The sequence below is a fragment of the Martes martes genome (assembly GCF_963455335.1).
Source record: "Martes martes genome assembly, contig: SUPER_18_unloc_1, whole genome shotgun sequence".
Classification (NCBI taxonomy): Eukaryota; Metazoa; Chordata; class Mammalia; order Carnivora; family Mustelidae; genus Martes; species Martes martes.
In genome coordinates this window covers 2170228-2196880 of record NW_027666704.1, presented here as the reverse complement: position 1 = coordinate 2196880, position 26653 = coordinate 2170228, and the positions used below count along the sequence as shown (strand labels likewise).

Here is a 26653-nt window from a genome sequence, read left to right as displayed (position 1 = left end):
AATATTAATATATACATCAGTAACTGATCTGTATGATCTCAGGGAATGTAACTACTTTCCCAAAGGAAAGTATATCCCAATTTCAGTTTAATCAGTAATCTTGGAAACACAGTCCTTGTTGCGTTGGGTAAGGCTTATTCTAAATCAAATACTAATTTATCTCTCGGATTTTATCGGCTAGTTAAGTTACACAAAGAACAGTGTATTTTCAGCCCTGGGAGGACCAAAGTGTAATGACTCCCAGAAATGAAAAGTAAATGATCTAATCTAATACTTTCCATTCACCTGGGTAGTTAGTGCTTACTTTTTTTTTTTTTTTTTTTTTTTTTTTTTTTTTTTTTGCCATCTAGCTTAGAAATTCATTTATTTCATCCAAGCCAACAGTCTCAGAATAGAGCTATATACCCAGGAGAACACAAGACCGTTTATTTTGGGTTACAGGAAGAAAACATTAACATTTCTCTTTCTATGACTTTTTAAGCCAATTTTTAAATTTCTACTTTTGTGTTTCAGTTACACATAGATGCATATATGCACATGTACACACATACATATATACACATACACTATACCCAGCACACACAAATGCACAACATAGGCACTCACACAAATATATACAAGCACACAAATAAAAGGAGTTGACACGCTCCCCCCTCTCTCTCCTCTTCCCATTTTTTCCGGGCACATGTAATAACACATGTTATTACTGCTATCACTGCCAGAGAGTTTCACAGGGATCTTAAAATATTTTAAAATTCTGCTTGGGTTTTAAACATAGAAGTTACCTCATTTATTTTATTTATTTATTTATTTTTTAAGATTTTATTTACTTATTTGACAGAGAGAGACACAATGAGAAAGGCAACAGAAGCAGGCTTCCCCGCCAAGCAGGGAGCCCGATACGGGGCTCGATCCCAGGACCCTGGGATCATGACCCTGAGCTGAAGGCAGAAGGTTAATGACAGAGCCACCCAGGCGCACCGCCCCCCCGAATTCACCTCATTTAATATGAGGTGTCTTAATTTAATGTCTTAAAAAAACATTTTAATGAAATAAAAATAGGTTGTAATTCATTTTTAATAATGAATGCACACTGTGGGTACTTTAAATACATTTTTACAATGAGGTAGCTTTCAAAGAACAATCCATAGTATGTTTTCTCAGTGAGATGGTAATGATTCCATAAACGTCCTTGCTGGCCCCACCCCTTACCTGATACTCCCCCCCTAAATCGGTTAAAAATCAATATTGTAAAGGCACAGGCAAGCACAGTGCCTTGCCCTCTGCTTCCCTGGTGCTGTTGTTTGGCACAACACTGACATCTAGAGTTGGCTAGGGCTTCTGTGTTCTGAGGTTCTGAGGTTCTGAGATTTTCTGTTTAACCTCATGTGTCAAATCCTCTATATTTTAGCTATCATATTCTTACTCTCTTTTTTCACTTTTTGTTGGTAGCATGATGTAAGTCATTTTGCATACGCAGGCAGGAAAATGTGCACTCTACTGTTGCCCAGTGGCAACACCAGAAGAATAGTATTCGCTCCAAGGTACTTTGCAAGATGGTTTTTCGTCTTCCCTTTTTTTTTAAACTCAAATTTTGGCACTTCCCTTTCTTCTTCCCTGCCTCCCATCTTAGTCTCGTTGGCCCATCACTCCTCAACCGTAAAGACAATTCTTCCACCCAAGACAGAAGCACGGGATATGACTTCTGATTTTCAGGGTAGCAGTCTTCATGTACCTCATGTGTCAAATGACACATATATAGGAATATGTTAGGAAAATGGCAATTTTTAAAATGTTAGACTACTCAGAATTCTGGCAAGTTCGGAAAGTATTTTTCAGTTGTATTTTGTAGGGTTTTAGTATCTTGGTAATTACTGTTAGTGATAGTTTCCTTGTACATCCTTCCTTGTAGAGAATTCTCTTCCATTTACCTTTGATTGTTTTTTAAAGCCCTGATGGGCGTATGTCCATTAAAACTGCCATAACTTCTGGATTTGGATTTTCAGTGACTTACTTGAAAATTAAAACATTTCTATGGTCTTTCATAGTTGGAAAGTGCTCTTCTGTTTTCATAAGTGTTGCCTTTCTCCTGCAATAGTAAATGACAAGCCATATTTAAGATTATATAACCAATGATGCCCCATGGCAAGCAACATATTAATTAACATGCCCTCTTGCATTCTGTGTCCCAAGTAGCCTCCAGTAATCTTAACGGTGCAGTTATTGTTCTTTCTGCATTTAGAGTAAGATGTGGGAACTGCAAATTACTTTTCTCTTCTTAGAGCATTTTTCTATTATTATATTTAATAAGTAAGTATATTAAGATTCCATTCATTGCATTTTTGTTGTCCATATTGTTGTTGAAACAAAGGATTATTTGGCCTGCAGTGTTTTCAGTCTGGGATTTGCTGTCTCTGTCCTCACAGTCTACAATAACATGTGCCTCTGTGCTCTGCTGAAAATTAGTTTTCTTGTTGAGATGCTGTTGGGAGAGTCCTAGGTTACATAATAGTACTTACTTCTAGACTCGTCTTCAAGACACTTATCTTTGTTTGCAGAAAAAGATGCTCTAGCCTCAGTAAGGAAAGAGTGAACAGGCATTTATAATTATGCAGAATGGTATCTTAGGTGATTAGACCTTTTCTTTGTGTATGTATATACACACTGAACTATGAAATGACTACTTAAACCACACTCTTTCCTGGATGAAAATCCTTTTTAAAAAAGTTGGGTTAAAAAAGAAAAACACCTCATATCAGACACTTGTTACATTTGCCCTCTTGGCAGCTATTTAAGAAAAATCCTTAGTTGTGTATAAGTTCATTATATTGTATACATTTTAATTTAAATCTGAGCAGCCTGATTGTGCATGACAGGAACTTCAGTATCTGTTCCACTAGCACTAAAACAGCATCTTGTTTGGAAAACCTGTTATATAAGGACTTTAAAGAGACACTGTCAGGTATGTTACAGATAATATGAATGCATTCTTCCTGCCACTCTAACCCCAAAGACTGAGAAAGACTTGATTTTTATTTTAATTAGTTACTCTTTTCTATTGTGAATTTATTTCTGCCTTATTAGCAATAAGTGATGTGTTCCGTATAATGTGACCCACAGTTGTTTGCAGGAATTACTGCCCACTACTGCGTGCAAGGTACTGTGCAAGGATCTTTTAATCCACGAAAGCATCCTTGTCTGAATTGAAAATGTTGCCTCTTTCCAATGTGTTTCTGAAAGATTCCATGTCGCTAAGATGCCAGCTTGGTCTCTATTTAATATTGTTTCAGATGTCCTTTGTTATGTATTGAAACAGGTTCTATATAAAAATGCATTCTGTGTGATGGGGCGCCTGGGTGGCTCAGTGGGTTAAAGCCTCTGCCTTTGGCTCAGGTCATGATCCCAGGGTCCTGGGATCGAGCCCTGCATCGGGCTCTCTGCTCAGCAGGGAGCCTGTTTCCCTCTCTCTCTGCCTGCCTCTCTGCTTACTTGTGATCTCTGCCTGTCAAATAAATAAACAAAATCTAAAATAAAATAAAATAAAAATAAAAATGCATTCTGTGTGAAAGTCTCTGTCAGACTCCTCTAGAGGAAAACATGATGATTGATGGCTCGCTGGCAGCTTAGCTTTTCCAGTCAACATGCTTTGTGTCTGCATTACATCTCCTTGATATTTTACACTTACAGGTTGCTGTCTTGTTTCCACGTGTCTCTTACTATATAGTTCTTGAGCAATTTCCTGAAAAATACGCCGGGCGCTCTTCTTCTGTAAACAGAAATGAGAACAAAACGCCTGTCTCTATTAGGACTAGAAGAGTGATTATTGTACACATTTGAGCTTCGTCTTTCTTTACTGCCACCAGTCAGAGTGATGGCCTGCCCCCAACCCCCAGCACATCTACACTCACCATTAACTCTTGTAATCTGAGTGTGTTCGGTAGGGTTAGTGGCTGAGAATGATCACATTTAAATCATAGTTTACCACTTGAGATTATCCTTGAGTTTCTCAGTAATAAGAAATGGTATCTATGGTTGAAAGTTACCATGATGTTCTCTGTAATTTTCATTATTTCAGGTTTGAAATCATTACAACTAGCCACTGTTTAAAAGATATTTTACCAGCGTTGGGCTGTACCTTTTGTGAATCTTCCGTTTCTTTGTTTCTTAAAGAGTTAGCTTTTGACTGTCAAGAAAAAAGGAAAGTCTTATAAGACATTTTATATACTCAAAACCGTTGTGGCAGATATCTTCTACCATATTAAGCTTAAACTAATTCAACATTTAAATGATATACAGTAAGAGTTAATGTCTATGTAATTTCTGAGATGCTTTTATTATATTAATAAAATAACAATTCATATTGATGTTGATTCTAGGCTGTGTCATGATCCTAATATAGCATATATGTACCCCCTCTTATAGCCTATGAACAGCCAGAAGATATTCCTTCCCAAAAACTTGAGGCCTTTTACAAATATTTTAAGGCAGCTTCTCATCTCTTTGTTAACCCCTTTTTGCTCTTAAAGGCTGTTCATAGGCCTTTTATAGATAACAGTAATGCTTCCCAGTGGAAAGATCGCATATAAGATAGTTAAAGGGAAGGATTTCTTATTCTCATATGACTGGTTTTAAAGAGAAAACATTGCAAGTTTTGTACTCTGGTTAGTAATAATTTCAGTGATGAGAATTTACACTTCCATAGACCGTTCCTTCAGGTGGTGGTTCCTGCAGATGTACAGGAGGTTGTTAATTAGGTGAGCTATTTCTGAGGCTCACATGTGGAGAAATGGAAGTTATTTCCTTGGTATAATATTCCAGGCTATAGGGACATCTAGTGCAAGGAAATTGGACTTACTTTGGAGAGGATTATGAAGATCACGAGTGCACCAGTAATGTAGATAGAGAGCAGTGATAGAATGGCTATCAGGAGGCTGTGTAGTCTGTGTAGTTCCTTCATTTCTTTGTTAATTACAAAAACAGAAAGAGCCACAGTCATTATTGAAACATATTATTGCAAATACATGCATGAAATGCAAATAGAGCTCCGAGTGTTAGAGGTGAGACGTGAGCTGCTCTGCTTGGCTAGTCATTTAAAAATTAATTCAGGGTCTCCTGATTCAGAAGACCCTCAAGGATGTGATAGAACTGAAACCAGTTCATCATTTCTCTAAATATATTAAATATACTAAAATTGTTACTTCTTTTGAAAACTAAAAAAAATTTCAATTAATTACTTGCCATAATACTAAGAATCATTTTTTATAAAACATTATTTGAAGTTAGATAAACATTTTAGGACAGTTTGTGCAAGGGCATTTAAAAGTTCCTTTGGTAGAAATGGTGTACAAGGATCACCAACAGTCTGTTCATGGAGTTAGGATATTTTTGCCATGTGTTTGTGAATGCTGGCATTTATAACCTTGAACTGTTTCGTATACGCAGCTGAATAGTGCATTCCGTATAAGGATCTGAGAAGCCCGTATGTTGAGAATCTCAGGGCTTACTACACCCTTAAACGACAGGCACTGTTAAACATGCACCTTCTTTTCTAATAAAGTTTTGGAGGTAGAATTATTGAATCTGTATTCACATTCTGAATTTCTCCCTCCTTGCAGCAAGTGTCTCATGCTCTGGGTGGGGATAGAGCAACATGTGTTGTCTTCAATTACCTGATTATTTGAAGCACAAAATACAATTAAAAATGTAATTATTATCTGAACAATCTGTACTTTTCAGCGAAATAGCCCATAGATGCTCATCCTGTGAACTCAGTTTGTACAGCAAACATTTTTGTAACAGATTAACCACCTCTGTAAAGTTTTTTAAAAAGTTTCAAGTGCTAGGGGCGCCTGGGTGGCTCAGAGAGTTAAGCCTCTGCCTTCTGCTCAGATCATGATCTCAGGCTCCTGGGATCAAGCCCCTCATCTGGTTCTCTGCTCAGCAGGGAGCCTGCTTACCCTCTCTCTCTGCCTGCCTCTCGGCCTACTTGTGATCTCTGTCGAATAAATAAATAAAATCTTTAAAAAAAAGTTTCAAGTGCTAAATTTGGAGCCCTGTCGAAGAGGCAGGAAATCGCTGTATCTGTCTTAGTTATACTTCCATTTCTGTTCTTAGAGAAGAATCTGTCTTCACATGAACTTGCAGTTTTGAGACCTTTCATATCTTTACAAACTATTTTTAGTTTTGGCTGACATTTTTTGTAGACTAATACAAGTCTCCAAAGTTGTTGTATATTTGTTCTAATATCTGTAGCTGACATTTATTTAAGCGTACTTGCTATAAGCCAGGCATCATCAAAAGTGTTTTACGTGTATTAACTCACTTATAATTTATCTTACAGGTGAGAGTAAACTAAGGCTAAATAACAAAGGGGTACCAAAAACCCAAGCAGGAATTATAATACAGGATGATCTCGGGTCCCTAAAGACCTGTTTTAAAATGGTAGGGCTGGTTGATTTTGAGTTAATGCTTTAATGATTTCAGTGTTCATCGTACCAGAGTCCTTTTTAACGGAAGAGATCCAAAAAAGTCAAGGATTATTTCCCTTCTCTTCTTTTTCCCAGAATCGTGAAGCTTTTTTCCTGAAATTTCTTTCTTTTCTTTTCTTTTTTTTTTTTTTTAAGATTTTATTTATTTATTTGACAGGCAGAGATCACAAGTAGGCAGAGAGGCAAGCAGAGAGCCCGATGTGGGGCTCGATCCCACGACCCCGAGATCATGACCTGAGCTGAAGGCAGAGGCTTTAACCCACTGAGCCACCCAGGCACCCCCTGAAATTCCTTAATTTCTTGATTTGTAGGATGTAGCTGGGTTCAATACCCTCACTTGGATGAGGAAATTGTCATAGGTTTTAGCAAATCTCAAGAAGCCAGTGTCACACTGATCCCTTTCTGTTCTTCTGGCCATGCAGAATGGATGGGGTCAGAGGTTCCCCAGTGGCTTCTCCTCAAATTTATATTTATTCTCCATACTGCCTTTTTTTTTCTTCCTGGGTCCAATTTATTGGTCACTTATGCTTTATTCTAGATGGTGCAATGCCAGCCTAGTTCCTGAACAAGCTGTTCACTAATCATCCCAAGTTTCCCTTTGGACTTGACACTTTACCAGTCACTGTCATTCACAAAAGGAGGACCTGTTGGCCAGCCTGCACTAGTAGAGTCTGGACACAGAGTGAGAGAGAGCCCTGACTTTGTGTCTGTGGAGGCTGGGAGATGGGATTGGAATAGTGCTCCAATCCTGATGTCCTGTCCGCTTGTGTCAGACCACGACCGTCACTGGCTAGGGTATTGAGTTAGTACGTCTGTTTCTTTATCCCTGTATATAAGTAATGTAATCATTTAAAGGGCTGGGCAAAGCCTCAGCTGACTGACCTCTTACCACCAGTGTGGTCCCTTCTCCAGTCCGCTTAGCTCCTGGTTGCTTTGATGTGGAAAAGGCGATTCCACAGATGTAGATGGCGCTGTCATTCAGAGTCACCCTGTTTATAGTGAGGGAGACTTCTCCCTCTGTCAGGGCTTCCTTCACTGTGAATTTGCCTGCATCGCCAGTGCATCCGTCCGAACATAGGTTCTCAGGCTGGTCCGCACCATAGCGAAACCACAAGCTTTTTGGTTGCCCTGAAATGCACGTGTCGTGGGAGAAGGAACACTGAATGGTCACGGCCCCTTGAGTGTGGGCCACTTCGAGGTAAGGTAGTTGATGGACAAGGACCATACAGTCTTGTGCAGCACCTGTGGGAGGAAGCACACGAGCCACGTTTAGTGGGCTTCTCGCTTCCCTTTGCCTGTGCTTCTATTTTAAGGACATTTTGGGGCTAGGGAATTCCAGATTCCTTTCTTTTTCTTACACCTTCCTCAGCACAAACAAGACTACACTAGTAAGACAGCAGTGCCCCTCACTTTTCCTAACTCTTCACACTTGCTGACCTTACCCTGCTGTTGGCTATGCTGTCTGATTACTTGAGGTGGCAGCAGATCTGGAGTCAGGAATTTGGGGTCCCCAAGTTTACTCTTGGTGTCCTTACAAGCTTTCCTTTGATCTCTGAGCGTGCTTCCTCATCTATACCCCTGGCCTCCCAGGAGCGCTGTGGTCAGTGTGGTAATGGGTATCGAAGCACCTCATGCAGGTGTTCCTACTGACTGAGCTCATGAGGTGAGGGATTTTTTTTTTTTCTTTTTTTGCCTTGTGGGGGGGGATTGCTAGGAATTCATGGCAGGTCACAATTATCCCTTTGTAAGCCTGTTTGTCCCTATGGGAGACATAAAAGACTAGGTCCACACCTGGGGAAATACAGCCCTGGCTTAGCCTCCAGCATATTTGGTTACCAAGCAGAGGCCTAATGAGTTAGCCGTGCCACCGTAAGCAGATCCGAATTCTTCCCGGCACCAGCATCCTGCTTTGTAGTCCCTTGTCGCTTCTGTCTTGTTTGATGAGCGGTGTTGTGATAAAGAGCACAGACTCGAGTTCGGGTCCCAGCTCCGTGGTCGGTAGCGAAGTGGGGATCGTATATGCAGCATGGAGTTAGCGGGAGGTTTAAGTGAGGCCACTGATGCATGAGGAATACTTACTCGGCTAAACCTTAGTAAGAACTTAATAAAAGGTAGCTATTTCTGCTGCTGCGCCTGTCTCCACTTCTCCTGTTCCATGGTGTCACGTGCCCGTTTTAGGGATAATTGTGGTCTTCTCAGCGGGTGTTAGCAGGCCCAGGACTGGACACCCCGTCCAGTGCTCTCTCTGTTGCGTGCTTTATCCAAGTTATGCTGGCTGGGTCCCCACCTTGGCCTTCTAACCTCAGGCCCCTGAAGTGGAAATAGTGTTTCCGAGTGGGAAACTCTGCCCTGAACCCTTTTTGGGGTAAGGGAGGGTTTACGTAAAATCATACTGGTTGAGACAAATTGGATTTTTTTTTTTTTTGAGACAGATTGGAATTTATGCAAGTTTTTAGTTTGACTTCTGCCTGGTTACTTGTATCCATATGGTCTTATTTGTCTGAGTTTGTCCTTTGCTACTGTAAATAAAATTGAAAAGTAATCCAAGTGGTCTGATGCTTGGATTTCAGACAGGATTTTTGTTTTGTTTTGTTTTTTGACTTAAAGGGTTTTTTTTAGTCTTCATTCAGAACAGAAGAGAAATTAAAATTAGAATGATGGCATTTGTGATGCAAATATATTCTCACCATGTTTTAATTTTAGTATATGTACAATCTGAGACGAGCTGGAAGTGTTTTAGTGACCTGATAAATATAGACCAGAGGAGAGGGTGAGGTCACCTGGAGAAGGACCAGCAGGCTCCTTACTCGTCTGCTGCTGAGGGATTGGACTCACTCCTAAGTCTGGTAATTACAGCCTTACGTCTCCTACTCAGAGGCCGCCCCCTAAGCAGCACGGACACTTTGCACGTTATAATGATCAGTGTATATCGGGGGTTTCAAATGGAGGTGGGTCTGCCAAGATCCAGCAGTTAGCCAGCAGCATCTCAGTCGGAGTCCTCTTTCAGATAGAGTCTTAAAAGGGAAGCTGACTTTTAAAAAATTTGGAGAACTAATGTCCCGGGGAAGAAGAAATATTTGCAACTTTGGAGTTTCATGTCTCCACTCATTTCCGACTTCTGCACCGTTCGCATTGAGTGTGGGAGAAGAGCCGGCAACAGTTTCCTTTGAGAGCGGGGACCAGTAAGGAAATGGCCGCCCCTCCCCCACACCAGTGACACAGCATCTTGGCCAAAGAGAGAAGTTTGCATAATGGATCACACCAAGCCTAGTCCTGCAAGACTTTCTGTTTAAGGATTCTCATATCCTATAGGATTCTTTTTATTTTTTTTTCCCCTGATGCAGGACCCTCTGAAAAGTTTGAAAGTTTATCTTCTTGGGAATAAAAAAAGATCGCTTTGGCCACCCGGGTGGCTCAGTCGGTTAACTGTCTGACTCTTGATTCTCTTTCCCCTCCCCTGAGTCTCTCTGCTGCCCACTTAGAAAAAATCACTTTATTGTGATCCAAGCTGGAAAATAAGTAGAAAACTGATTTCTGACACTTCACATGGAGAATTTCAAGCATGCACAGTGAACTGTCTCCTGCTTGTCCCAGTCTTGTCTTGGTTCTTCCCCCACCCCCCCACTCCTTCATTCCCCCCACCTGCTCCTTCACTCCCACATGATTTTAGGGTAAATCTCAGATATTCTCTCTTCACATCTGCCAGAGTATATCTTTAAAAGGTAAGGATTCTACTTTAAAATAATGCTAATGAAAATAGTTTATGAAAGTCATTTATATGGATTAGGGAAACAAAAATCAGAGTATTACTGAAATCACCTATAGTCTTTATGCCCAAAATAGCCATTGTTAACATTTTTCATACATTTCTTTACAGATGAGAAAAAAATATTTTTTTAAAGATTTCTTATTTATTTGACAGAGAGAGAGCACAAGTAAGAGCAGCAGGCAGAGAGAGAGGGGGAAGCAAGCTCTCCGCTGAGCAGAGAGCCCGACGCGGGGCTCGATCCCAGGACCCTGAGATCATGACCTGAGCCGAAGGCAGAGGCTTTAACCCACTGAGCCACCCAGACACCCCAAGACACCTTATTCTTTGAAAATGTTCAGTAATTATTGTGTATGCCCGTCCTGTGCAATGCACGTTTGCCTGTGTGGACATGACATTGTTGATGACTAGCACATGCAATTTTAAGAACCTTTCACCCCTTTGTTTGGTGAGGTGCTCTTCTCTAAATCAGCAAGGGGAATTGTCAAGGTTAATCCGAAACTTCTTCTCAGCTGTTCTGTTACTACCTGTTACTGCCACTTCCGTAGCATTAGACATTTAAAAATTAATCTGCAGGGGCTTTAAATAGAAATGCATTAGGTAAGGAATAGTGATTGGTTAGATAAAATGGAGGAGGAAAGAGAGAAACTTACCGACATAAAAGAGAATCAGGCTGATTTCCAGGCCGAGAATGACCCTGCCTCCTGCCACAGTCTCCATCTCTTGGGGTGTGTGCATGTGATGGTGGGCACTGTGCATTTGAAGAGAGTTGGCTCTTTTTTTTCCTGTGTCTTTAGAAAAGAAGAACTGAATAGAGGAACTCTTATTAAGGAACCATAACCTGAAACTTTTTGAAATTGTGTAAAAGATTGTTTGTAACTCAGTTTCATCACTTGGAGTTGAGATTTTAGCCTAGAGCACATTCCTGAATGTTCATATGGTAAATTTTTTCTTGGACTTGTAGATGTTTTGAGGGAGATTTTGACTTCCACGTGGTGTGTATTCCCAGGAAAGAGTATTGTTTGACAGGTAATTGGTACTTTAAATTTCCAGGGTAGTTTGGTTGATGATCCTGGGGACCTACTACGTGCTCAGTGCTGGGCCAGTGACACTGGAAAGTTGGAAGAAGTAGAAGGAAGTGTCTTTGTATAGCGAGAAGAGAAAAATTAGTGAACAGTACACTGTGGTACAGTGAAGAAACATGTTGGTGATATTAACTAGTTGTACCTCAGCTTTGTGTAACCCCTTGTTAATGTGTTGTTGAAACCAAGTGTGGACCCTCTGTTGAGGTTCCTTCCTACCCCCTCCCCTGCCCCACAGAGGCCTCATCAGTTGGGTTTTTCCCTGGAAGCAGGAGAAATGGACTCAGGCTGACTTCAGTGAGAGGGAGTTGATTGAAAGGATTCAGGGGTAGCTCACACAGTCACGGGAGGATTGGAGAATCCCGTGGGGTCTACAGCAAAGACAGACGCCTCAGATTATGCTGTGAAACTGATCTGAAGGGTGTACTGCTGCTGCCCAGCACTAGGGACCATGGCACAGGCCACACTCAGTTGTTCACACCACCTGATGCCGCCCCAGCTGCAGTCTCATGGACACTTCTCTGCACCCCCGGGAAGGAGCCTCTGTCCCACTTCTCTGGGTCACTTGCTCTTCATTCCATGTCTCGGGCAAGTGTATCTGAGCTTGGGTCATGCGCCAGTGCCTGTCTTCGCTGCAGGAACAGCGGGGAGAGCTACTTCCCCGGGCTTTGTCTCCCACAAGACTCCAGGAAGAGGGTTCAGGTGCTGGGCCACCAAGAAGAGTGAAAAGTCTTTCCATTGTAGTGAATGTATTCTTGGGGCCTATTGATCATGTATTTTCTCACAGAAAGCTACTCTCTGTCTGAAGTTAGTACTACTTTTAATATATGTGCATTTTTTTAAACATCATAGGACCTAAAAGCACCCCAAAATTGACATACCATTATCTTTGTGTCCATGTGTCTGTAGCCAATGCGTGGTGTGAACTCGAAGGCCTGGAGACCTTATCCAGGCACCCCTACCCCTGTTCCACAGGCATCTGACACTCATGGGCTTGGAAATGACGGATACAGACTTCGGCCACTAGTCCAAGAAATGCTAGGCTGATCCAGTCGTTCTCGAGCTCTCCCTCTCTCTGGTCTTGGAGCTTAACTTGTATAAAATTGTTATGAAAACTTAGGGAGTGGATCCCATCACCTTCCCTTGAAAAATACACCAATGATCTGTCTTTATGAATAAAACTTTTATTAGTCCGTTTTCAGCCTGTCTCATTAATACATTTACTACATTACGGGTATATTTTTTGCATTTATCCCTAAACCTTCTTTCACATTTTGTGGGTAACTCTCTGCTTCCGTATTCGTGTGTTTAATGCGGACTTCTCCAGAGTCATAAACACTTACAACCCAGCTGGTCTCCTGGAGTCTCTGACTCCAGGAGAGTCTCTGTCAGAGAAGGTAAAAGTGTGGGCTTTGGATCCCCATAAACCCGGGGTTACATTTCTGCGCTTACCCTCACTAACCTTGCAAGCTTGGGGGAGTTCCTCAGCCCTCTGGGTCCGTACTTCATCTCTGCCCTCCTCCTCAGGAGGTGTCAGGGAGATGAGTCATCGAAGCACCCGGTGCTTGGCACATACCAAGTCCCTGGCAAATGTTGTTCTTCCTCCCTTCTCTCTTTGAATAACTTAACTTGTTCAAGAATTTAACTTAATGTTTCTATTTGTTTTAGTAGGTGGCAAGTGGGAGAAACCATCAGAAATTTTAGAAATCAAGGGACAGAACTGGGAAGAACAAGTGAATAGTCTGCCGGAAGTTTTCAGAAAAGCTGGTTTTGTTATCGAAGCTTTCACCAGATTACCATACCTGTGTGAAGGCGACATGTATAATGACTACTACGTTCTGGATGACGCTGTCTTTGTTCTCAAACCAGTATAGACACGTGGAGGCCCGAGTCTTCAGAGCCCACCCCAAGAATGTACACTCCAGAAGAGGGTCTGCGTTTGCGATTATGTGAAGGGAGGACCTTTGGGGACTGCCATTCTAAATATCATGTAGGAATTTAAAAAGCCAAAATACTAATTATTTCTTTGTAGTGTGTAAAAGGAATGTTTTTAAAAAGCAAAACCCAACTCTTTGAGGATTTTTATCAACTCTTTACTCAGTATACAGGTCACACTCCCAAGTATGGAAGATATTTTTTATACTTCATTACAGTAGGGACTCATTCCCAGTCAAAGCAATAGTCACGACGTCACATGGAACCAATAAATATGGATTGTTTTTAATAAAGTGAAGACTGGCAATAAAGCTGTCCGTTCAGTTGCAAATATTTGGTTATAAAAGGTATAGCCACTGATATTCTTTCATGTTTAGAAATTCTTTCTGTTATTATTCAAGAAATGTTTTTAATCATGCTAATAAACTTTTTTGGAGATGACTCTGGCATCATGTTTGAGTTCATATAAGGCTCCCCTAGGATCTTTTATTGCTTTGGCTTCAGGGGTGCCCAAATAGTAGCATTATGTGAAAAATGCAGTTAGGACTGTGTGATAAAGGCTTCCCACTGGGTGGGAGCCGGGGGAATATTGCAAACTGTGGTGAGCACTGAACTAGGCAGTCTAGACGAACCCTTAGGAAGAATAACTTCATTCAGATCTAGTACTTCAGGGACCACTCCCCATTCCCCATTTCACGTTGGCTTTGGGAAATTCAAAACACTGGTTTCCGACTTTGTGATAGCCTCCATCCTATACTCAGAATTCTGCTTTTCTGGACAATCTCAGGTTCTCAGAATTGAAACATTCAGCTGTGGCTGCTGACAACATGCAGCCTAAAAATGTTTTAATTCCACTTCTTAACTCCACACGTGTATACCTCTTTCCCAGAACCTGATTCTTCCTGAAACTCTTTACTGAGTTTATTTGCCAAGAATAGGGACTGATGAAGACCATGTCAGACTCCTACATTCTATAATCCGCGAGTGCCTCCAACCATATACCCACAAATGTTGCAATAGAGGAACTCATTAGCAAGATCAATAACCATTGTGCATATTCCAAAGAGAGCAGAGCACTTAACCCAGAATCTAAAATCTCAGTAATAACAGAGACGACGGATTTGAGATTGTGGTTATTAACAATATGTTATTCTCATGACTTTCTTTTTTTCAGCCAGGTGTTTCATTAAATATCCTCATTTATATGCTCATAGAAGTCATCAAGTCAACACATTTACTGCAACACCTGGGTATAATGAAAGCCTCAAGAAGAATCACTTTATTATTCATTAGAACAGCATTCCCACATCCTCACACCAATATCTTCCACTGTTACTGTGTTGTCATAAGAAGAGTTGGGTTATGTGATTTATGCAAAATTGTTATTGGTGCATTCTAGTGCTTTTTTCCCCCAGGAATTCAAGTAAGTGAAGTGCAAATACTTAGCACCCTAGATTATGAAAATAGAGGAAATGAGTAAACATAATGTAGTTCTTACACAGTTGAGTTTTGTTTCTTTATAAACTGTCATAATCTTGCTGTTTAGACTGTCGAACAAGAGTGCAAGAGTGATGGATGTTCAAAGAGGCAGGTTGCCGCAAAGTGTTTCATAATTTTGAAATCAAGAATTAATTTGATGGTCTATTAAAAAAAAACCACCAAAATCTCTCTTCTTTATGCCCCCCGAAAGCAGAGAAAGCATATCCATTTATGCATTTCAGAGATACAAATACTTTCTCAAAATCAGTTTCTCAGAAAACCAATATATTAACAGTTCTGTTGTAGGATGAAAATTTAAACCAGCAAATCCTAGCACATTTGATACCTGGTCTTAGAAGTCTTGGTGGTGTGTCACCTCTCCACTAGGTGGCAGTGTTGCTTACTGAGTGTCAATGGCTTTTCTCCCCCCTCTAAATGGAATCGTGTTTTTTCCCCAAAGTACAATAAAGCTGCCTTCTTGTCTGCACCATTCCTCGTGTAAGTGCTTCATATCAAATTTAAGGTTGTGCTAGAGAAATTAAGAAGAGCTCTATTTGTAGTCAAAGCAAGTTATTAACCTGTTGACCCCGAAGGTCATGGGGAAAGGCAAGGCAAACTGCACCTGTGATTCACCGTTCCTTGCACCTGTAGTGTGAGTCCCTTGAGTCTTGAGGCCACTGGTTACAGAGAAGGGAAGGAAAGAAGGTACAATACCCTCAGTCGTTTCTCTCTCGTGCAGAGCGGTTAAAAGCAATAGTGTATTTTGCCCTTCTGTATGTTTTAAACCAGTTTTCATGCAGTTGACCTTTAACAGAAAGAAGCTGGGCTGGGCAATAAACTGAAACGTACTTGTTTCAAGTCATCTTTCTGATTAAAGCTTTGTTTTCACTTAGACCTGAGTACGGTGTTTAAATAGGCTCGTTACTGAAGATGTTTTCATCAATTGCTTCCCACTACTTGGTTACTGATTGAAGTGTTCCATGATCCTTTTTGCTAACAACTACAGCACATACTCAACTTCACATATGAACTTCCAGTGGCTGAAATGATCCCTCACATTGGTGCAGATGGCTGTGTACCCCCAAATTTGCTTCTAGCCGGTGCAGGGAAGACCCTGTGCCGAGTAGGGTCTGTGTGGTCTGACTTGCACAGCGCAGGCGCCCACTGAGCACAAACTTGGCTTAGAATTGACCTGAAATGGGATGCTCACGAACTTCCAGCCCCTTTAGAAGATCCAACGGCAGGAGTTGGCAGAAGCAAGTTTACATTTGTACCCACGCTAAGAAACATTTGTTTGTAATCTAAGTGAAAATACGCACCCAGAATCATTAAGGAAATATTGCTGTGATATAAAATTCAGCAGCCTGCCTTTTTGCAGTTAGTGGGTGATGAGGCAATAATGAAGCAACAGTGAAGGGTACAATAAAAATTAAAATTTCATATCTACTGTAGCTATGTATAGGCATTCGCGTTTTGCTGCTTCCTTTATCAATTCTAATATATTTGTGTTGTCTTTGTTGTCTATGTAGGAATTAATTCAAACTTTTAAGTTGTCACTTGCTTTTTAAAATGTATTTTTAAATGAATTTTTGTTTATTATTTTCGTATAATGTTAGATTTAGAGAAATCTCGCAGCGTTAGTACGGAGTTCCCGTACACCTTTTACCTCCTTTCCAAATGTTGACACTTTATGTAGCCTTGGTGCGCTCGTCAACAATAAGAAATTAGCATTGATACATTAAGTAAACGACAGTACTGGGATTTTGTCCGTTTTCCCATTAATGAGCTTTTTCTGTTTTAGGAGCCAATTCAGAATACCATATCCCATTTAGTTGCTTACTTTAAAAATTATTAGGGGCAACTGGATGGCTCAATTGGTTGGGCATCTGCCTTTGGCTCAGGTCATGATCCCACAGTTTGGGGATCGAGTCTCTGCTCAGCGGGGAGTCTTGTTTCTCCCTCTGCCCTTCACCCCACCTTGTGCTCTCGCTCGCTCACTCTCTCTTGCTCTCAAATAAATAAAAATTATTAGTGTTCACTGACATGACACCATTATATGTCTTCCAATTTTTTTTAAGTTGTAGTAAAACACACACATAATAAAATTTACCACTTTAACCATCTTTTCGTTCAGTTCAGTGGTATTTAGTACATTCATACTGGGCAACCATCACCACCTATCTTTAGAACTCTTCATCTTGTAAAACTGAAACTCTGTGCCCATTAACTACTTCCCATTCCTCCTTCCTCTAGCCCCTGAAAGCCACCATTCTGCTTTCTATGAATTTGCCTACTTTAGGTTCCTCATATATGTGGAATCGTACAGTATCTGTCCTTTTGTGACGGAGTTATTTCACTCAGCGTAATATTCCAAGGTTCATCCACATGGTAGCCTGTGTCAAAATTTCTTCCGTTTTTAAGGCAAAAAAGACTCCCCTGTGTATATACGTCTACACCACAGGTTGCTAATCTTCATCTGTTCATCTATTAATGGATACCTTTTGTCATTGTGAATAAGGTTGCTGTGAACATGGCTGTACAAATACATAAGGCACTGCTTTCACTTCTTTTTAAAATTTTTTAAAATTGCAGTACAGTTAGCGTACAGTGTTGTATTAGTTTCAGGTGCAGGATATAGTGATTCAGCAGTTCCATCTACGACTCAGTGCTTGTCAAGAGAAGCGTTTTCACTTCTTTATTTTTTAATTTTTTAATTTATTTGACACAGAGAGAGAGATCACAAGTAGGCAGAAAGGTAGGCAGAGGGGAAGGGGGAAGCAGGCTCCCTGCTGAGCAGAGAGCCTGATGCGGGGCTGGATCCCAGGACCCTGGGATCATGACCTGAGCCGAAGGCAGAGGCTTTAACCCACTGAGCCACCCAGGTGCCCCAGCGCCCCGCATTTTCACTTCTTTGGAGTATATGCTCAGAAGTGGGGTTGCCGGGTCATATGGGAATTCCGTGTTTCATTTTTTTAGGAATTGCCATACTGTTTTCCACTGTACCATTTACACTCCTAACACGGCACAAGGGTTGCAACTTCTCCACATTTTTGCAAATGCTTATTCGTTTCTGTGTCTCCTCATAGTAGCCATCCTAATGGATGTGAGGTGTTATCTCATTGTGGGTTTAATTTGGATTCCCTAACGGTTTGTTGTTATAGCACAACTTGTATGGCATTGGGTTTCACTTACTAGTAATTTGTGCTTTGTGGCTCGCTATTTATATTGCTATTACTGAACTGGAATCTGCTCACGGATACCAAAGTATTTCTTTTTAGCTATGACATTTTATACTGTTGGAGAATTAGGAGAGTCCTGTTACATAACTAGAACTTAAGATTTCCCTCTGGATTTTAGAATCAGTATGCTGTAGTCCCATGAACTAAAATACACTTTTTGTTACAAGACTGTTTAAAAATCATTTTGAATATTTGTAAAAAATGAAAAGAACCCCCCCGCCTCAAATAAATGACCATGGGAAACTGGAATGCCTTATACACCTGCACTTCTTAAGTTCTGGAAAATAATTAAGAGCAGGTACAATGCCCAAATGTTGTTCTCTTATATCTGTTTAGGAGTCAACACAGAGTATTGTATTTTGTTTTGTTTTCAGAATATGGGCTTTAAATGCCCTTGAACCCTCAACATTTTTCAAATGGTAGAGTTGAGTTGGTTGAGAATACACCATCAGTCCTTTTTAAACTCAATAGAACAATACAGGTTTTCCTACACTTGATTTTGCCACTTGTTTTAATTTGAAAAAATAAATAATAATAATTATTATTATTTTTAAAAGATTTTTATTTATTTATTTATTTGACAGACAGAGATCACAAGTAGGCAGGGAGGCAGGCAGAGAGAAAGAGGGAAGCAGGCTCCCCGATGAGCAGAGAGCCTGATGCGGGGCTCGATCCCAGGACCCTGGGATCATGACCTGAGCCAAGCAGAGGCTTTAACCCACTGAGCCATTTTTTTAAATGTAAGTTCTATACCCAACATGGGTCTTAACTCAAAACTCCAACGTCAAGAGTCACATGCTTTACCAACTAAGCCAGCCATGCACCCCTGCGACCTTGTTTTTATTTGTAAAGTGGCTGTGACTGATCATAAAGCCTGCTGGCTTTTGCATTATAAGTAACATGTTTGTTATAGACGAAGTAGAAACCACAGACAGGTGAAAAGAAGAAAGTGTAAATAAACTTCACCTAGCTTCAACCCTGAGAGAACCAGTATGAACATTTTAGTATACGCCCTTTCAGACGTCATCTACACATGTATGTACACACACGTATTTATAAACTCTTGACATTAAAAAATGTAAAAATGAAAAAAATGCTTTTATCCTTCCCGAATGAATCCTGTGAAACTCCTGGACACCTGTTTTCTAAATCAAACGTTGACAAAGGATGGAAGACATTTCCCATCGTTTAAGGCTTGTGAGTGAGCTTCTTCTTTAAAGGATTAAACCAAGAGCTGGGGATAAAATAATTTTTTCTGAGAACACTGAACACTGGTATTATATAAATATTGGCCAGATGAGCAACAGAACAGTACAGGTGGCCATTTCTGAAGAGAATTTCTAATTCTGACACTGACAAAATAATGCCGGCATCAGGCATTTTAGCTATTTTTAAAACTTCGGATATTGAGATGTGCTTCATAAATATAAATAGGAAATCTCTAGAGTTCACAGTTCCACTTTCACTAGAAAAGAGGTAAAAGTAATGCATTATCCCACCATGCAAACCTTAGCACAGCAACCCACTCCCTTCCAATTTTAATAAAAGTGTATTACTAAATATTTGGCTTTTTTGGTTTCTAAAATCATTTCCATGTGTTAGTATTACATGGTCTTTGTTAATACCCATTTTAATGATTATGTATTTCATAGAGTTGCTGTATCACAGTTGATGTAACCATTTCCTTATTGGTGTACACTTTCATTGCGTCTTTTTCTACCACCATTTGCTGTGTGTGTATGTATGTAATGCTGTGGCAGTGAATATTTTGGGGCACGAGCCTTTTCTACTTGGGAGGAATTTTTCCTTTTTCCTTCAGATGAATCAGGTCACATTTAAGGACCAACCGGTCTGAACATATTTACAGCTCTTATTATTCAAAAAAACTTTTCATTATGGAAAAATCCCAAGCACATAAGAAGGAAGAAAGGTAATCATTACCTCCTCTTCACTGGTTTCAACAATTACCAACGCAAGGCCCGGTTCTGTTTCCGCCCAGGCTCCTGCTACTCTGTGGTCCCCTTTACTTCCAAGCAAATCCCAGACATCACGGTTCCGTTTTGCAGACACACATCCACGAAAGATAAGGACTTTTAAGAGAACCACATTACAACGCTCACACCTAAAAAACTTAACCTTTTGCCTGTCCAGTGACCATTTTTAACAGTCTGTTTGCATCCGGATCCGAATCAAGTCCCTACGTTGCAACTGGGGGGCTCTGCCCTCAGCTCTTCATCCTCCCCCGCCGTCCGCAATCTCAGAGAGGGGCCAGGCGACGTGCATTCTGTCCGTCTGTCTCTGGCACGCTAGGGACGGCAGAGCAAGACCCCAGGCGGGGACTGTGACCCCAAGGCTCTCTCTGCGGGGTTTCCACTGGAACCCAGCGGGGAGGAGGTCACGCCACGCAAGCTGGCGCCGCCCCCACCGCTCCAGCCGCTCCGGGTGCGCCCTACGGCCCCGCCCCGCGCCCCCTGCGCGCGGGACTCAGAGCGGCCGAGCCGGCACCGCAGGTGAGGCGCGCGCGCGGCGGGCCCCGGAGCGGAGGACCCTGCGGGGCGAGCGTAGGGGCGGTGCGCGGGCAGGGGGCGCGCCGCGGGTCTCCCCAGAGAAGGGGCACGAGGGGTGCGTGGGGCGGCGGTGGGGGGTGGCAGTGGAGACAGAAAGGAGGGTGGGCCAGGGGCAGCCGCAGCTTTCAGGGCGCTTGGGGGTGGGGGCGTCCATATGAGGGAGTGTGTGCAGAAACTTCCAGAAAAGGGCTTCGGACCCACTTAATAGTAGGAAAAAACCAGTAGTGAGGGCAACGTTTGTAGTAGCCGCAAAAGCGATGGCACCGGTAATAATAATAGCTACGGTTCGTGGAGGGATTCTATGTGGGTGGCAGGCTGGGCTGCGTTCTTACCTGTTTTCTATACAAGGCAAGTTCTTTACGTAGTTTCCGTATATTACCTCCTAGCTGTTGTGAGCAAGAAACGGGCAAGTGCAAGGTAAAGTAAATTCAGCACCGACTGCACATGGGATACATTTATGAACTTTAAAGATGTTGACACGGTGAGGGAGGTCGTGTTGCCATCCGCGTTGTGCGGAGGAGGAAATGCAAGCCAGTGAGGCTAAGGAACTTTGCTCAAGAGTATACATTGTGTCCTTCCGAAGTAAAGCGCAGCTCCTATCCCTGAGAGGGCTCCGGCCACCTGGAGTTTTAGGTTCCGGGGGTGCTCAGTAGGGAGTCTGGGGAGCAAAGCTGGTCAACCCTTTGGATCTTTGGCTCTGGGTTTGGGAACTGGCCCTACCACTCAGTAGCTGTGTGGTCTTGCGCCGGTCATTTGACTTCTTGGAACCTATTTCCTCCTCTCTGAAGTAGCAGTAATGGTAATATTTGCCTCAAAGGTTTGGGACGCCTGGGTGGCTCAGTCCGTTAAGCACCTGCTTTCGGGTCATTCAAGGGGCCTGGGATCCAATCCTACATCCAGCCCGTTGCTGAGTGGGGAGCCTGAGCCTCCCTCTGCCTGCTTCTCCCTCTGCCTGCTTCTCCCTCTGCCAGCAACAACCCCTGCTTGTGCTCACTCGCTCGCTCTCTCTGACAAATGAATAAATAAAACCTCAAAAAAAAAAAAAAAAGGTTCTGCAAGGATTCAGTGAGACAGTGTATCTAGAGAGGGATGTGCTTCATTCTCTCTCATTCGGTGGTTGCTGGCATAAGGACTACTGTGGAGTCAGGCAGTCCTGCACTGGGACCCCCTTTCTGTCGTTTGCTTGCTGTGTGACCTCATGTGCCCAAAGAACTCATCTGTGAAACCCAGTCAAGTAAAGTGGGGGGCTGATGGAGAGAGTAAGTGAGGGGAGAGCCTGCCATGATGGCACACGGAAGATGCTCGGTGAGACCTTTCTTTCTCTTCTTTTACCACAGAATCCCACGCCTTCCATTCTGCTCCCCTGAGACCAGAAGAAAGGAAGGGGTTATCACTGTCCAGAATCTTCCAATTAAGGGGGAAGCTGGGGCAGAAACTCAGGCCTCCATTTCTCTAGTCCAGAAAGTAACCACTCCTTTGACTTCTATACTCACTGTGAGCCTGGCCTTTCCAACACCAAATCCATTTCAATCAGCCTGGGACTCTACAAGCCAGACCAGGTAGCCCACTTTGCATGGATAGCAATGAAAAATTGTAATTTTTGGGGGGTGGTGGTGGAAAATATTCAAGTTGGTATCTGGATGGCCCATAAATATGGATCCATGATACAGACCTTAAGTGGGGCTGCTTTACAGACAGTAAAACTCCATGTAATTGTGAATTGTTGGTTTGTGTCTGGGATGGGGTGTGCCAGCGTTGGGAGAACCTCACCACCGTCCCCTCGCAAGCATTTCAGCAAGTTTCATAGAGGATGAAATGTCTCTCATCTGTAGGGTGACCAATTTATCCTGGTTTGCCTGCGACTTTTCCTGTTTTAAAAGTGAACTGCGTGTCCCAGGTAAACCCCTCAGTCCCAGGAAACCAGGATGGTTGGTCTCCCTGCTCATCCAAATGCTCGCTCCCCGGTGCTCAGGAAACCGCGTTCATTTCTGGTTTGTGGTTATTGTTGCTGTTTGCGTTTTAGGTTGCACCAAAGCAGCCCCCCAGCCTGCCTGATTTCCGCCGGTCTGCAGTGGGGAGCCTTTGGTGGGGGGGTGTCCATGGAGAAACCCAAATCATTATTGCCCTGCACAGTCCATTCAATCCTTTTGGCCTATCTCCTGAAAGAGAGTGACCCAAAGGGCTTTTAATTAAAACCAAATCCCATGCTGGTGATGCTCTGGGGTTTCCTTGGAACGAAGACATTATGTGCAGCAGAAAGCGGGGCATCTATTTCAGTAATCATATACCTCTCTGTGGAGTTAATAGGGAGATGCTGGCAATAAAGCACAAGAAGCCTCATTGTCTGGGAAACTGGAGAATTGTGAATGAGGCCAATGCCCCAGGGCAGCTGAGCAAAGGAAAGGGAGAAAAAAAGGGCCAAAGTTTTCCCTAAAGCCCAAAAGACCCCTAAGCAGTAAGAGTTATTATGAGAGTTGAATGTACCAGCTCGGGGGGTGGGATTGGTGGGGCAGAACACAGCTTCAAAGGCTTTGGGATCCCCTTCCCTTAAAACCTGTTGGAATGTGTGCCTTTTGCTGTTTGCAGGTTTCAAAAGTTTCAGTTTGTTTTTGCCCTGGGCAGTAAAATGAGCATAATTGTTTGCAAAGCTGGTTGTGGAAGTCCCCTTGGAGGTTGAAGAATCCATTTCCTTAACAAGCTAGATAATACTAGGGAGATCTGTAACAAAGAATGATGGGGTGCCTATAAAATATTCTCAGGAAACCACGGGTGGGCTTGATGGGGGTTCCGTTCAAGCTCCTGTTAATACCCCAAGAGGGTGGCATCCCTTCACTGGGGTATGGGCTACCTGTCAGGTGGAAGCTCCCAGTTTTCATTTGGTTTGACCCCATAAACAGATTTTGAGGGGGTCCCTCCTCCTTCCACTTGACCTGAAGAACCCACCCCACCTGCTTTCTCCCTAGTTCCTCCCCTCCTGGCAGCTCCCATTCCTTATCCCCCTCATCTGTCCACCCCCTCTCACTAAAAACACACACTCTCTTCTGTTGCTTTTTCTTTTAAAAATAATTTATGTGGAGGGGTGCCTGGATGGCTCAGTGGGTTAAGCCTTTGCCTTCAGCTCAGGTCGTGATCCCCGGGATCCTGGAATCGAGCCTCGCATCCGGCTCTCTGCTCGGAGGGGAGACTGCTTCCCTTCCTCTGTGTCTGCCTGCCTCTCTGCCTACTTGTGATCTCTCTCTCTGTCAAAAAAAAAAAAAAATTATGTGGAGAATTTCAAACACATATAAAAGCAGACATAAGACTATAATGAACCTCATGTACTCCTCCCTCAGTTTCCACTGGCCAAACCATCACCACCTCCCACCTCCTTCCTCCCCTATTATTTTTGAAGCCATCTCTCAAACACCACATTTCTTGTGTATATATGGAAGGGCGCAGCTTGGTGAATGGAGAGTATTTTCAGCGACCACACTGGTCTCTGTCGCACTGACTCAGCTGGGCGCTGTGGCGTGGAAGTGGCCATAGACGACACTGGTGCGAACTGGCCTGGCCAGATTCTCTTAAAACTTTGCTTTTGGACACTGACATTTAAATTTCATACATGGAATTTCCAAGCGTCAAGAGATAATGTTCTTTTTTTTTAACTATTTAGAAAAACAAAAACAAGACCAAACAGCTTTGAGCCCCATAAAACCAGGTAGCTTGTTCGAATTTGGGTTGTGGTTTGGTGACCCCTTGTTGGTGGGGTGGGGGTGGGGGCATTTGAGAGATCACGTGACTGTTGGGTAATCAGTCTCCTCAGCCCCTCCCCTGTTCCTGGAATGTGCCCCCGTGCCCACCATGCCCGCGCTAAGAGCCATTCCAAGGAAGCAAACTCCAGGCAGCGAGCAGGTAGTGCGTCTCCAGATGTCCACACAATGGGTTTCCACACAGTAGGTCTCCAGGTGACCCACAACTTCTGTGTGAGGTGGCTGTGTTGCCAGATTAACTGGGGAGACCCCGCACCCTAGGGACTCGACCCACCCAGACCTGAAAGAGTCACCGAAGTTTCTTGGTCTTGTCACAAGAATGAACTCGAGGACACACACACAGCACCGTGGATGACTAACACGCCAGGAACGTTTATTGAAGTGCAAAACACACTCTGGAGATAGGAGAGCCGTGAGAGAGAGAGAGAGAGAGCGCGAGCGCACTCAAGAGAGCTAGGTGATGTGAGTGTTGGGTTTCTATCTTTTATTGACTTGGGGGTTAACTTGGGGGTGAAATATTCATTACTTGGGATGGCAAGAAGGGTTTTGTGATTTTTCTTCCTAATTTGGCCAGGGGGTTCCTGTCATGGCAGCCGCCATCTTGGCCGTGTCTGGTTTGATCTGGCTTCCGGTGGCTGTGGCCAGGAAAGGCCTCTGACCTTCCTGATGGCTGGCCGTGACTTCCTGGTTGCTGGCCTCCAGGCAGCCTGTCAGAACCCAGCCAATGGTCTAACAGCTACAGATTTGAGGTTCCCACAACCTCTTCCTCGGGTTTGGTCCGTTTGCTTGAGCAGCTCACAGAACTCAGGGAAACACTGTTACCATTTTACAAGAGGATATGATGGAGGATATGGATGAATAAATAGATAGATGAAGAGATGAGAGATAGGATGTGGTCTGGGAGGGTCCCCCGTGCAAGAGCTTCTGTCCCTGTGGTGTTGGGGTGTGTCACCTTCCTGATGTGGTGTGTTCACCCACCTGAAAGCTCCCAAGCCCTGTACTACTGGGATTTTATGGAGGCTTCCTCACATGGGCATGATCAGTTATTAACTCCATTTTCAGCCCCTTTCTCTTCTCTGGAGGATTGGGGTGGGGCTAGAGAATCATGGCTTGGTTTTTCTGGTGACCAGGAGCCAACCAGGAGCCCACCCAGAGTCACCTCAATGGAACAAAAGGTGCCCCTCGTACTTTTACCATGTAGGTATTTACCACAATTTTGGGAGCTCTATGCCAGGAACCCAGAGCAGAGACCAATATATCTTTTTATGCCAACGGTTTCCCTTCTCTTAGAATCTCAGTCTTGTGCTACCTCTTGTCCAACGTCCGAAACCCTTTGCTTCATTATTTTGGTCGGTTTTCTAATTATTTAAGGCAGGAGGGTTTATCTCCTTCCATCAGATCTGGGCGCCGAAGTCCAACTTATTATTCATTGGTGAGTGATGTTCCATTGTATCATATTTTTTTGAACCTTTCACCTGTGCCCGGACATTTGAGTTGTTTCCAATTTTTAGCTATTATGAGTGAAACTATGCAAGTGTTTATGTGGATGTAAGTTTTAATTTCTCTTGGATAAATACCCAGGGGTGGAATTCATGGATCGTAGAGTGTTGCAGAGTGAACTGTGTAAGACACCACCAGACGGTTTTCCAGAGAGATTTCTTGCCACTCCCTGTCATTATCAACACTTGGTATTGTCAGTCTTCTTAACTTTTAGCCCATCTAATATATGGAGTGGTATCTTTTTTTTTTTTTTAAGATTTTATTTATTTATTTATTTGACAGAGATTGAGAGAGAGAGAGAGCACGGAGCAGGCAGAGGGGCAGAGGGAGAAGAAGCAGGCTCCCAGCTCAGCAGGGAACCTGACGTGGGGCTTGATCCCAGGACCCTGGGATCATGACCTGAGCTGAAGGCAGATGCTTAATTGACTGAGCCACCTAGGAACCCCTCTTTTTTTTTAATTTTAAGATTTTATTTTTAAGCACTATCTACACCCACATGTGGGGCTCAAACCTATGGCCTCGAGATCAGGAGTCACATGCTCTACTGAATGAGCCAGCCAGGCGCCCCTGTGTAGTGGTATCTAATTGTGCATTTAATTTGCATTTTCCTAATAACTAATGATGCTGACAATCTTTTATGAGTTTACTGGCCCTTTCTTTTGTTTAAAATGAAACTTAAGTTTGTATCTTTTTTTTTTTTTTTTTGCCTCTGGCTTATCTTGCACTTACTGAGTTGTAAGAGTTCTTTTTATAGTCTAGATATAAACCCCTCGTCAGAATAGAGCCCATGCTTCTAATCATTCCTTTCTGCTGGATTGAGGGGAGTGGGAGGGGATGTAAGAACATAA

The 26653-nt window shown here is 42.8% G+C and overlaps 2 protein-coding genes across 4 annotated transcripts in view; one reads left to right on the top strand and one right to left on the bottom strand.

The window, feature by feature from the left end:
* Positions 1-15239, top strand: part of METTL9 (methyltransferase 9, His-X-His N1(pi)-histidine) — a 47323-nt gene extending 32084 nt beyond the window's left edge. Inside the window, exon 5 of one of the 3 annotated variants that reach the window (XM_080831686.1) lies at positions 13005-15239. In XM_080831686.1, coding sequence (XP_080687812.1) covers positions 13005-13210 — 206 coding nt within the window. In that variant the 3' untranslated portion in view covers positions 13211-15239. The remainder of the gene's footprint in view (positions 1-13004) is intronic. The other 2 variants (XM_080831687.1, XM_080831688.1) reach the window with 2 other exon arrangements.
* IGSF6 (immunoglobulin superfamily member 6) lies at positions 1448-11013 on the bottom strand (the record flags this gene model as incomplete). Its single annotated transcript, XM_080831689.1, has 6 exons — positions 1448-2089; positions 3686-3766; positions 4136-4183; positions 4856-4959; positions 7371-7730; positions 10908-11013. The coding sequence occupies 6 exons, from the start codon at positions 11011-11013 to the stop codon at positions 2033-2035; spliced, it is 756 nt and encodes a 251-aa protein (XP_080687815.1). The 3' UTR covers positions 1448-2032.
* Positions 15240-26653: the final 11414 nt, after the last annotated feature.